We start from the raw sequence: 11,587 nt of genomic DNA, 5'->3' as shown, positions 1-11,587 counted from the left end.
CCCTTCCTCTATCCCTCTTTCCCTTTCACCCAGCCACACGTACTCTCTGAAATCCTATGGCCTAGAATACCCTGGAATTCCTTTACTGGCCCCAGACTTCAGGGCTCCTGCCTCTTTATGTAATGGAGTGTGGGGTCAGGGGCTCCCATCTGTGTCACTGGGCCCTCCGGTCCTGCTGTGGGGAGCCAGGTAGCCTGTGGGATTCAGGACAAAGTACCCCAGGGTCCAGGGCCCAAGGCTCTGTGAGCCTTGAGCCTGATGGGATTCTATCTCTCACTGGGAACTGAGGCGCTGCAGGTGACCTTGATGCCAATGTCTTACTGGGACTGCTGGTGACCTGGCTGGCGGCATCATACTGGGAAAGATGGCAGGCTGGGCGATGATGTCACTAGGACTGCTGGTAGCCTGAGCAACGATATCACATGGAAACCATTGGTGGTCTGAGTAGTGATATCATTTTAGGATAGGTTTGGCAGGCAAAGCCCTGAACTGGAATTCAGGAAACACATGGTCTAGCCATGATTTGAGGCTGTGATCTTTTTTGTTTTTTGGCTGCATTGGGTCTTCGTTGTGGTGTGTGGGCTTCTCATTGCGGTGGCCTCTCTTGTTGCAGAGCACAGCCTCTAGGTGCGTGGGCTTCAGTAGTTGCAGCATGTGGGCTCAGTAGTTCAGTAGTTGTGGCGCAAGGGCTCAGTTGCTCCCTGGCATGTGGGATCTTCCCGGGCCAGGGATCGAACCCGTGTCCCCTGCATTGGCAGGCGGATTCTTAACCACTGCACCACCAGGGAAGTCCCGAGAAACTGTGATCTTTATGTCGGGAGGGCTTGTTTGTTTGGTTGCAAATAGCAGAGACCCCTAGGGCCAGGTTAAGAACGGGAGCCTTACTGTCAGGATGCATGTGGCCTGGGAACGCAGGCAGGACCTCAGGCCTTAGTGTGGCTGGCTGCTCTCTGTGTCCCTGCCTCGTGAAATCCACACTTCTCTCTGCCAGAAGTTTCCTCTCGTCATGCCTGACTGCCCTGGCCCTTACTCATTCTCTAGTCCAAGATTCTGGAAGGATTGGCTGTGCCAGTCGCCCCACGACCCCAACAGGTCTGGTGCCCCCTTCTCCTCCTTTCTCCACCTCCATGTAAAGATCAGATTAGTGCCACTACCCTGAGCAGAGTCACTGCAGTGATAAACAGGCTATTGGGTGTGGCAAACGCCAAGCAATGGGTCTAACGCACTAAGGGACACCATTCTCCCCTCTGGCCTCAGTTTACCCAACTATAAAATTCAGGGGCCATAGTTCAGTGTCTAGTCCCAGTGGTTCTGTGAGTGGGTCAGAGATGTCCTCATTGCAGAGTTACTAAGCCGACCTAGGGTTTCCAACCCTCCTTTCCTGGTTCCACTGGTAATGAAGGCTCTGTGTGTGTGCAGGGGCACACGGTGCTGGAAGCATGTCTAGAGAAAGTGAGTCATCACTGCTGTCCCTCAAGGGGCCAGATACCGTGGCACAGTGAGAGCAAGTGTGAGGTCATGCCTGCCTTTGCCCCTTGGTGCCATAAGGAGAGCATCTGAGACCTCAGCCTGAGCATCACTCACCCAGCCACCCGGCCTTTCACTCACCCTCTGGCCCGCCCACTCCCACTCTGTCAGTCTTGCCCGGCATCAAGGCCAGATTGGACATCAAGGGCATCTATAGCTCACCTCTAGCCTGGCATTTAATACTTTGATTACCCAGCGAGGACTTGCCCATTCAGCCATGGGGTCTGGCTCCCTGTCACCACACTAGGGGCCTCTGAGGGCAAGCCCACGTCTCCAGTGGGGTGTGTCTGTCCCTGCCAGGCTCAGCCCAGTGGGAGGCCCAGATCAGGTGCTCAGGATTTGGGTCATGAATTAAAGGAACGGCAAGTGACTGTCAAACTGCCCGGTTCAAGCCCTTCGTGGTCTGGGTGGGAAAGACACTCCCCTCAGCCAACTGCAGATCTCTCCCTGAATTCAAGAGTCAGCCCTTGGGGCCCAGCCTGGAGCCCTACACGGTGAGGTACTGCCAGCTCCCATCCCCCACCTCAAGGCCAGTCTTTGAGATAGTGCCGGGCACAGGGTGACGCAACCTGGCTTTCCTCACTTTCCCCAGAGCAGGAGCATTTTCCTTCCTGAACCACTGCGTGCCCTCCCCGTGGCTCAGGCTGGACCCTTGTACCTTCCACTCCAGGGGCAGCCCCATCCTTGCACAGGAAGACTCCCATGTAGTTGATCAGGGGAGGGGTTCCTGACAGGAGTCCCAGAGCTGGTGACAGTTAGCCACGGCAAGGGAAGGTGGGCTCCCCCACAGACAGCTGCGCTGGTGGGCAGGCCGCCTGGCCTCAGCTTCCAGCTCTGCCCACCTAAGGCCAGCGTGGCTCCTGGCTGCTCCCTGCTCCCTAACCCTGGCTCCCAGGAAGCATCCGCTGAGGATACCTGGGACCTGGTCATAGCTGGGCTCATGCCCAGAGCCCAGGGAGCCCAGCCCAGACTGTCCCCGAGCCCAGCCCAGTCACCTGCTCCCTCAAGAACGGGGCAGCCTTAGACACAAGACAGAGATAATGACTCAGCAAAACTCACCAAGTTGGGGCTGCTTACCTATCCTTCCCACCCATGGGCTCCTCACCTCAGGACTGGCCACTCTGGGAGGAGGGCCCAGGCCTGCAGTGGCCAGGAGCAGAGGAGATAGCCCTGGGGGGCCGGCGGAGCTAAAAGGCTGCCTTAGCATAGGGCCCCCAAGACAGGGGGCTGCTCTAGACTTCCACCTCTCCAGCTCTGGCTCTTCTGAGCTTGGGAAGGGTCCTGGGCTGGTGGCGGGAGAGCGGGAATGGACGGCTGGGACTGTATTCCATTCAGTGACTGCGTTATCAGGATGGGCGCCAAGTGCGCAGAGAATGAAGGAGTGTGGGAGGCGTTCCCTTGCCATGGGGCGGGCCGGGAGGAGGACGTCTGCTGAGCAGTCCACTGTTGATCACCGAAGGCTGCGCCCAGGCCAGAGGGATAGCACGGTGGCCTATGGAAGCCTGACTGGCTGGCCTGGGACCTTTTGAATCTGGGAGCAGCACGCTCCCAGAGCTAGGGCTCAGGCTGCAGCTGGGAACTGTGGGACCAGAGGGTCTGGGAAGATGCCCACAGGTGGCTAGTGTGGGACTCCTACAGGCAATTCTGTGTTAGTCCAGACTGAACCCCGGTCCTTGGCTGGGGACGAGGGGTACGTGGCCATTATCCCAGCACCTAAGGGCAGGAGATGGGCTGGGCATCTGGACCCTCTCTGAGGATACTGCTCCTTCCCAAGCCCACCCACATTCTTCACTTAACAACTGTTTGAGCCTGCAGCCTCCCCTTTCCTGTAACCCAGGGAGACTAAGGAGAATGTCCGTCCCTCAGATATGCCCGGTCACCTTATCTGTTGGATCCTCTCGTGAACCCTGAGAAGGGGGTGGGTCAAGTCACATGATTCTGTCTCACGGACAGAGAAGATGAAGCCCCGAGAAGTCTCCCCCGCTCTCTGTCAGAGGCAGAACAGGGCAGGGCTTGTCCACCCTGTGAGGGAGGGGCCGGGGCTTCCCCAGCAGGGACTGTCCAGTCACCGCCGCCCTCTTCCCTGGGCCAGATGACTTCATGAAGCAGAGCCGGGGCATGCTGCTGTTCTACAGCATGAAGAACCCCAGCTTCCCCGAATACATCTTCAGCAGCGAGAGCAGCATCCTGTGTCTGGACGTGCACGTGGACCACCCCTACCTAGTGGTGGTGGGCCACTACGACGGCAACGTGGCCATTTACAACCTCAAGAAGCCCTACTCCCAGCCCTCCTTTCGCAGTTCAGCCAAGTCTGGCAAGCACACAGACCCCGTGTGGCAGGTCAGCCTTGGACCAGGGTGGGAGGAGTGGGTGGAACTGAGTAGCGTGTGGGCCTGGGAGCCACCGGGCGAGGAGCCTTGGGGAGGAGAGGGCCACAGGCAAGGGCACGGGGATGACAGCTACCAGCTTCGAGACCAAGGAGCTGGGTGTGAGAAGGGGCAGAGAAGGGCGTCAGGAGGCAGGAGGGTCTGTGGTAAGAGCTGGGGTCCGCTGCCTCAGAGCTCCCATCAAGCAGGGCCCGTCTGTCTGCTAAGGATCTCGGATCTCTTAGGCGTAGTGGTCAGTGACTCAGAGCCCGTGGTGGGAAGGGCCTGATGGGCCCCTGCTGAGGGTGTCAAGGGCTCCAAGCGTCTATGATCTTCCTCAGCTCCCCACAGGGGCTCTCTTCTGCCATCTGGGCTAGATTTGGGGAACTCCCAGATAGGGGTAGGCACTGCCCGTTCTCTGCCTTCTTGGTGGGGCTGTAAGGCCTGGTAGGTGACGTCTGTCCCTGAGGCTTCTGTGTAACACCCATCTTCTCCAGACAGGCATAGAGTGGGACCATTACCTAGTCACTGGGGCTAGATTTCACCCTGACTCTGCGTCTCCCATCTTATTGCGCTGGGAGTGGATTTCACAGTTTCATTCTCAGAGTCTCTTAGCTCTGGCTTTGCAGGCCCTTCCTCACTGTGTTCCAAAGGTCCCCCTCCTCCTGAGGCTGTGCACCCTCACCCCACGGGCAGGCCTGGGAGAATCTAAGCATAGATTTCTGCCTCAAGTTGCCCAAGGCCTCTGGGCTCCTCAGGCAGTGCTGGGATCTGTCTTCTCACCTTCCTCCCCCCTTTGCCCTGACAGGGTCTGCAGGCAGGCTCTGCACCCCTGCCTGTCTGGCCCTGAGCTTCCTGAGTCAGGTGGACACCCACCCCAGGCACTGGCTCTCAGCTCCCAGACAGGCCTGAGCAGAGGGAGGGCTATCCAGGCACAGGGGATATGGTGGCCTCTCAGCTTCATCCTTTACCCAGAGCTGAGGCACCCCCTCCGCCTGAACACCCTCCCCACAGTTCTCGACCAAAGCAGGAGGCAGACTTGCAGCCTCAGGAGTTCTCTCCCCTGAAAAGCCCACCTCCCCATTCATCGCGTCCAGGCCCACGGAAGATTCCAGACACAGGGAGGGTGTCTGCAGAGACTTTAAAGCCCAGGGCGAGGAGAAAAGACTCGCTTTGATCAAACTGAACCAGCACCAGCCCTGGCCCGGCTTTCCCAGCATGGGCAGACAGCCCAGGGCCAAGCACGGAGCATCTCCGGGTGGCCTGACTATCCTCCTCAAGCCCAGGAGAGGGCGAGGGGCCAAGGCCAGCTACCCTACTCCCACTCTGCTCTGTTCTCTGAATCAAATCGCAGGTTGGAGAGAGAAGTAGGGTGTGCAGGAGACACCGTTTCCCCTTCACTGGGCGGGTGCCAGGGACACTGGACGGGGTGGCCTTCTGTTCTCCCACCATCCTGTCAGGAAAACGGGGCTGCTGCCTTTGCAAAACCGAAGACTCAGAGTTCTTGGCTGGAATCAGGGCTTGCGACATGGGAAGGGCCTGCCTCTCACTCCTTTAATGACTTCCTCTTCTCTTCTTTGGCTCTCATTCCCCCCCTGCTTCCTCATTCATCCATTCACTCATCAACTCCTGCCTGTTCTCTCCTCTGGGAGCTGAGGATGCTCAGGGCTTGGTGTCTGGATACGGCAGCCACAGCTGAGCAGGATACGGAGTGTGCTAAGGAGGGCTCATGGGGGCGCTGAGGATTGTCCAGATTGTCTGGGATGGGGGCCAGGGGCCAGAGAGCCAGGGAGGTCTTCCTAAAGGAAGGAACACCTAAGCTGAATCGTGAAGAATGAGGAAGTGTTCGTTAGATGGAGAAGGGTACAAAGGGGTCACGCGTGCACCGGAAAGACATCAGGCAGAGGGGCCTGCTGGGCAACAACACACCGTGCGGAGCTCACTGTCAGGGACTCCTGAGCTCAGTCATGAGTGTGCTTCTCTAGCAAGTAGGAAGCTTGGACTTTGCATGTTAGTGGTCTCAAATGGAGTGTCAGTACAGAAGCCCGATGTATTAATAAGACGAGAGTGGGGCTGCTCTGGTAGGGTCAGGGTCCTGATTGCTTGAGGGTCCCCTGTTGTCACTCCCCGCGTCCCCTGAGCTACTTTCACAAGGCTCCTAAGAGTTTGTCCCAGCAGAGTTTGAAAATCCCTGCCCAACCATCAGAGGGTTTGGGGCAAAGAAGTCCCACAGTCAGGTAGTGTCTTGGAGACGTCCTCTGGCCACAGCATGAGAGATCTTGAAGCCTGAGCTACAACAGGGGCAGTGGAGATAAAAATGAGGAGGTAGGGTTGAGAGCTGTCGAGGCAGTAAAATCAAGAACAGGAAACGACTGACTGGATATGGGGAAAAGGAAAAATTGGTGACGGTGCCTGGGACTCCGGCTTGGGGGACCCAGTAGGAAATCCATGGATTTCTGGCCAGAAGTTAATATAAGAAGCCAGAAGAGGAGATGTCCTACCGGCAGTTGGCTGTATATCCTGGAGCCTGAAGAAGAGCCAGGCTGACGAGTGAGATGTCAGAGACATCAGAGTCTAAGTCCTTCTCAACGGGACTGTGTCTTGGGAGGAACGAGATAGGTTGTTTTAGATCTCAAATGCCAGGCTGGGGGCAGAAGGACTTTGTTCCGTTGGCAACGGGGAGCCATGGAAGGTTTTGGAGCCAGGGAGAGAACCGTCTGTCCGAAGGAGACTGGGTTCCTGTTCCATGGCACAGGCTACCTCCCAGGGGAGCCCATCTGGGTAGTGCAGCTCTGTTCAGGCCCCGCTGTGAAGCCTCAACCACAACACTCTGCAGGGGGTGTGTGTATATTCTGTGCTACACCGGGGAAGGGAAGGGGGCAGGAAGGATATGAGCAGACCCCTGGGGTCAAACATGCCTGCCCTAATCAGATAAGGCAAAAGAGAAGGACTCGGTGGATTGTCTCCTCCCTACCACCTGCTTCCTGGGCATTCATGCATTCTCTTAACCCCACTTCCACCTGCCCCCTCTTGGCCCTCTTTATTCCTACCCTCCCACCTGGACCCCAGGAGCACGTGTGTGACTTGCACACACACGCGCACACACACACGTACATGGCTCACTTGCATATACACACACACCACCCCCCAACTGGGCATCAGGCTGCTAAGTGGGGTGTGAAATACAATTTCCGTGCACGCTGGCGGCCGCTCATTAAACACTTCCCTTGGCAGCTCCCTCGCGCCTCTTACAGCCTGGCCTTTGACACCCCCTGTCCCCTCCCCCCTTTAAAGGGACTGCCTTTACACAGAAGAGGAAGCGGTCCCAGCATCAGGGCTGCTCTGACTTGTGCCTCGCAAGCTCTGTGGTGTTCTAGGCCCCCCAGTGAAAGCACAAAAGAGCAGCCTGCCCAGACAGACCCAGGCAGGACTGGGTCTGCCCTCCTGCAGCTTTGACCTGCCAGGCCTGGGGCGTGGCCCCGGAAGAGCAATCCCCTCCCCGCTACACACACCCCTCAAGGGCCAGGTGACAACTGTGGTTACAGGCAGCAGCCCTGGGTTCCTGTCCTCCCTCACTGGGCCCCTGCTTGTGACAGGGGGGAAGGGACAGTGGCCCCAGCACAGGAGGCCTGGAGGGAACTGGAGGATGGAAAGATCTGGGCACCCAGCCCTGCCCCAGCTCTCCCGGACATGGTTTGGCCAGGCCTCCACATCTGGCAACAGAAACTTGAGCCTCAAGCGTGTCATCTTCATAAGACAACAGCTCTGTCTCCCAAACACTTTTGCATATGTTTGCTTCCAGCCCAGAGAAGATGGGTGGGGCAGGATTATTAACCCCAATTTGCAGATGGAGAAATGCAGCTCACATCTGAGATCTGGGAGCAAGATTCTGGAAGCAGGGGCTAGTGGTGAAGTGAAGTTGGGAACAGAAGAGAGCCGTCTAGAGAAAGGCCAAGCCTGGATGGGGAGGGTGGTGGAGGGAGGCTGTTCCTCCCCACTGCCCAAGGAAGCAGGAAAAAGCCCCCCAAGAGCCTTGCCACCCTGATTCCTAGCATGATGGTAATACTGAGGATATTAGCTAATAATATTTATTCATATTTGCAATGTTCTGACCTAAGGGCTTCACATTCATTGTTTCATTTATTCCTTACAACAAGCCCATGCTATTATGGCTCCTGTTTTGTAAATGAGGAAGCTGGTTGATGGGCTCTGTCCTTCCCAGGCCCTGTAAGGAGGTCAAACCCAGAGCCACTGCCTTCTTACAACTGGGCTCCTAAAACTCAACCCAGGGAGGAACCGGCCACCTCCAGTGCTGAGCCCGGACACTGGGCAGTGCCCCGACTGGCCTGTTGCCTCAGGATGCTCAGGGAGAGAGGAATGAGTGGAAGGAGGGAGGGCGGGGAAATCAGAGGACTCTGGGATATGGGCTCCCAGAACTGGCTCCTGGATCTCAGATGGGTTCTTGAGGGGCCCTAACCCAACACCCTAGAGCTCACAGTTTGGGATGTTTCAGGTCAAGTGGCAGAAGGATGACATGGACCACAACCTTAACTTCTTCTCTGTATCATCTGATGGCAGGATCGTGTCTTGGACGCTCGTGAAGGTGCCTGTTTCCCAGAAAGGGTCATGCAGGGGTGGAGATAGGGAGTGGGGGGAGATGAATGACAGAGGGACACCCAACCTTGCCGGTCCAGCCCCACCCATGTGCTTCCCCCTCCCTGTGTGACTGCAGAGCGAGCTGGTTCACACAGATGTCATCAAGCTGAAGGTGGAGGACAGCACGACCAAGGGTCTCGAGGGCTTGCAGATACGCACAGTGGGTAAGAGCCCCAGCCCCTCACATCCATGCCTGGCCACGTCACTCCAGCCCATGAGGTGTCTGGTCCTCCCTCTTTCTGCCACACCATGCCTCCACTTGTGCCTGACCGGAGGTAATGAGAAAGCCTGGCCCAGTGCACCCAGCCCTTGGCCATTTGCAGACCCTCCCTGTTTATGCAGATCAGGTTCCTGTTTACCCAGATCCTCTCCCTGTTTACTCAGTTCCTCCCCTGTTTATGCAGACTATAACCCTGTTTGCACAGACCATATCCCTGTTTGCAGACCCTGTCCCTGTTTACCCTGACCCTGACCCTGTTTAACTCAATCCCTGCCTTGTTTATCCAGGCCCCATTCCTGTCTGCAGAAGCCCTGGCCCATTTGCAGAGTCCCAACTGCCCGGGACAAGCTGCAGGCCAGAGACCCGGTTTCTGCTTGCCTGGCTGGCCCCAGCCGTCCCTCACAAGCACCTGGGCTCAGGCCATCCTGGGTAGAGGAGGTGCTGGGAGCCTCCCTCCCAGAACTGGCTTAAAGCTGTTCCGTCTTCTCCCAAGGCTGTGGCACTGCCTTTGACTTCCACAAAGAGATCGACTACCTGTTCCTAGTGGGCACAGAGGAGGGGAAAATCTACAAGGTGAGGCAGCACTGCCCTCAACGCCAGCTCCTTACAGGGCCTCTTAGACCTGGGAGCTTATTGTTCTCAACAGACCCTATTCGCACAGATCTTAGGACTCATCAGTTCTGGAAGGCTTCTTGCGGGAAGAGAATGCATTTCTTGACCTGCTTGGGTGGCGGGAAGAGTGGCCGAGTGCAGGAAAGGGGATGGAGAATCTAGAGGGTGATTTTGGCCCAGCCCAGCATCCTTCCCTCTGGGTCCTGCTCCCTTCCTGGGAGTGGAGGAGGTAGAGCTGGGAGTGGAGGTTGCGGGGCTTGGAACATTCTGGGGAGACTTCCTGGAGGAGATCTGAACTTGAGCTGAGCTTCCAAGGCCAGGTAACAAGAAAACTTATCTCTGAATACCGGGTTCATCCCAGCCGGCAGCGGGATGGAACTTCAGGGCCAGTTTCTGCCAAGTCTCAGTGTTAGTAGGTGAACATCCTTCTGAACCTTCATCCACCCAGAAATAGCTCTGCCGCAAGCTTTTCTTAGGCTCAGAGACTCAGAATGTTAATTACAGGCCGCCTCCAGGAGCCCCTGAGGCCCAGGCAGAGCTGGTCTGAATGCAAAAGAGGTCCCCACCCCCACCCTCCTCCCAGTGGCCGTGCGGGAGAGAGGAAGAGGCTAGCTGGCCACTCAGTCTCCTGGAGGGAGGGTGTGAGGGGCCTGCTGGTCAGGGCAAGAAACCGAATGAGAAATCGTGAGATTGGGACTTGCTCCAGGCTCTGTACCTGCTCTCACCTGGGCAAGGTGGGATGTTTATCACTGCTGCAAGGCTTCTGTCCGTGCAGGTGGATCCAGCGCTCTGTCTGCCCGTCCGCAGGCCTTGGTCTGGACACAAGCGAGACACCACACCTCCCCCAGGGCCCCTTACACCCGCTCTGCCTGGGTTCAGGGAGGGAAGGCCTTTTCTGCCAGGCCTGAAATCCTCTGGGCAGACTTCCCTCACCCTCCAGGAAGACTCCCCTTAAGCCCCTCCTTTCTCTCTGGTTGCTTTGAGAGTGAGAAAATGCAGCCGAGAGCTTGGCCCCAGCTCAGCTGTGACAGTGATGTGGGGCGAGGACAGAAGAGGAATCTCAGGGCCTGACCCTCCAGGGCCCCCAGGGAAGTGGTGGCTGCTGACCTCTCTCACTCCTGAACCCCGCTTCCCCACCCTCACCCCAGTGCTCCAAATCCTACTCCAGCCAGTTCCTCAGCACCTATGACGCCCACAGCATGGCAGTGGATGCTGTGTCCTGGAACCCCTACCACCCCAAGGTCTTCATGTCCTGCAGCTCCGACTGGACCGTGAAGATCTGGGACCACACCATCAAGTGAGGGGCCTGCCCTCCCTCAGGCGCCACCCTGGGCTGGGGCCGGCGGGGCTCTGGCACCGTAAGCCCTCTGTGCCCTGAGCTTTCCACTCCTCCCCACTGCAGGACCCCGATGTTCATCTATGACCTAAATTCAGCCGTGGGCGATGTGGCCTGGGCCCCATACTCTTCCACTGTGTTTGCAGCAGTCACCACCAGCGGGAAGGTGAGTGCCCCCTTCCTGACCCAGCTGACCCCCTACTGAAGGTAGGATGAGCTGTCTCAAGGTCTCCCTCCTGGAGAGCCCACGGCATGCCCAGGTCAGGTGGGGGAAGGCAGAACATTAGGACTATGTATATTCTCAAGGGCCAGGCCCCCCAGGGCCCTGTCAAAAGAGGGATCATTCATCCCATGAGGCCTGGAGGAGAGAGTGGGGCTGTTCACCTTGAAGGAGAGAGCACTCTTGGGGTTAAGGTGCCATGAGGAGCAGCTATCCTCTCTGAGGGCCCTGGGGAGGGAGCTACAGGGTGGCAGGTGCCAACTTGATGTAAGGAAACACTTCTGAGCCAGAGCTGATCTGTGACGGAAATAGTGTCCAAAAGGCAACAAGGTCCCCATCCCTGGGAGTGTGCAAGCTGAGTCTGAGAAGGGGAGATGGAAGGGGGTCTATGCAACAATGAGAGTTGGTGAAAGCTCAGAAACAGTTTGTGAGAAGATTCTTATGCAGTACATTTTCCTTTTGGACTTTGATATAAACTGAGAAGCACCTACCAGAAAAGAATATAGTGATTAAGGCATCACCCTCAAGTCAGTCATCTATTTGCTGAACAAATGCGTAACCAAGGGTCAACTGTGGTTCCCAGTTCCAGGCCAGGGCCTGGTGATTCAGGTTCCTGCTGTCACAGAACTTATGTTCCAGTGAAGGGAAAG

The 11,587-nt window shown here is 57.1% G+C and overlaps 1 protein-coding gene across 1 annotated transcript in view; it reads left to right on the top strand.

Moving 5' to 3' along the window:
- The window catches only part of DNAI1 (dynein axonemal intermediate chain 1), a 60,762-nt gene that overhangs the window by 43,478 nt on the left and 5,697 nt on the right, over positions 1 to 11,587 (top strand). Inside the window, exons 13-18 of the mRNA XM_007470767.1 lie at positions 3,620 to 3,867; positions 8,407 to 8,496; positions 8,626 to 8,713; positions 9,263 to 9,342; positions 10,530 to 10,678; positions 10,784 to 10,883. Coding sequence (XP_007470829.1) covers positions 3,620 to 3,867; positions 8,407 to 8,496; positions 8,626 to 8,713; positions 9,263 to 9,342; positions 10,530 to 10,678; positions 10,784 to 10,883 — 755 coding nt within the window. The remainder of the gene's footprint in view (positions 1 to 3,619; positions 3,868 to 8,406; positions 8,497 to 8,625; positions 8,714 to 9,262; positions 9,343 to 10,529; positions 10,679 to 10,783; positions 10,884 to 11,587) is intronic.

The sequence above is a fragment of the Lipotes vexillifer genome, unplaced genomic scaffold (genome assembly GCF_000442215.2).
Source record: "Lipotes vexillifer unplaced genomic scaffold, Lipotes_vexillifer_v1.1 scaffold2225, whole genome shotgun sequence".
NCBI classification, from domain to species: domain Eukaryota; kingdom Metazoa; phylum Chordata; class Mammalia; order Artiodactyla; family Lipotidae; genus Lipotes; species Lipotes vexillifer.
Note: the sequence above shows the minus strand (reverse complement) of the source record. Positions and strands in the feature narration are given on the sequence as shown.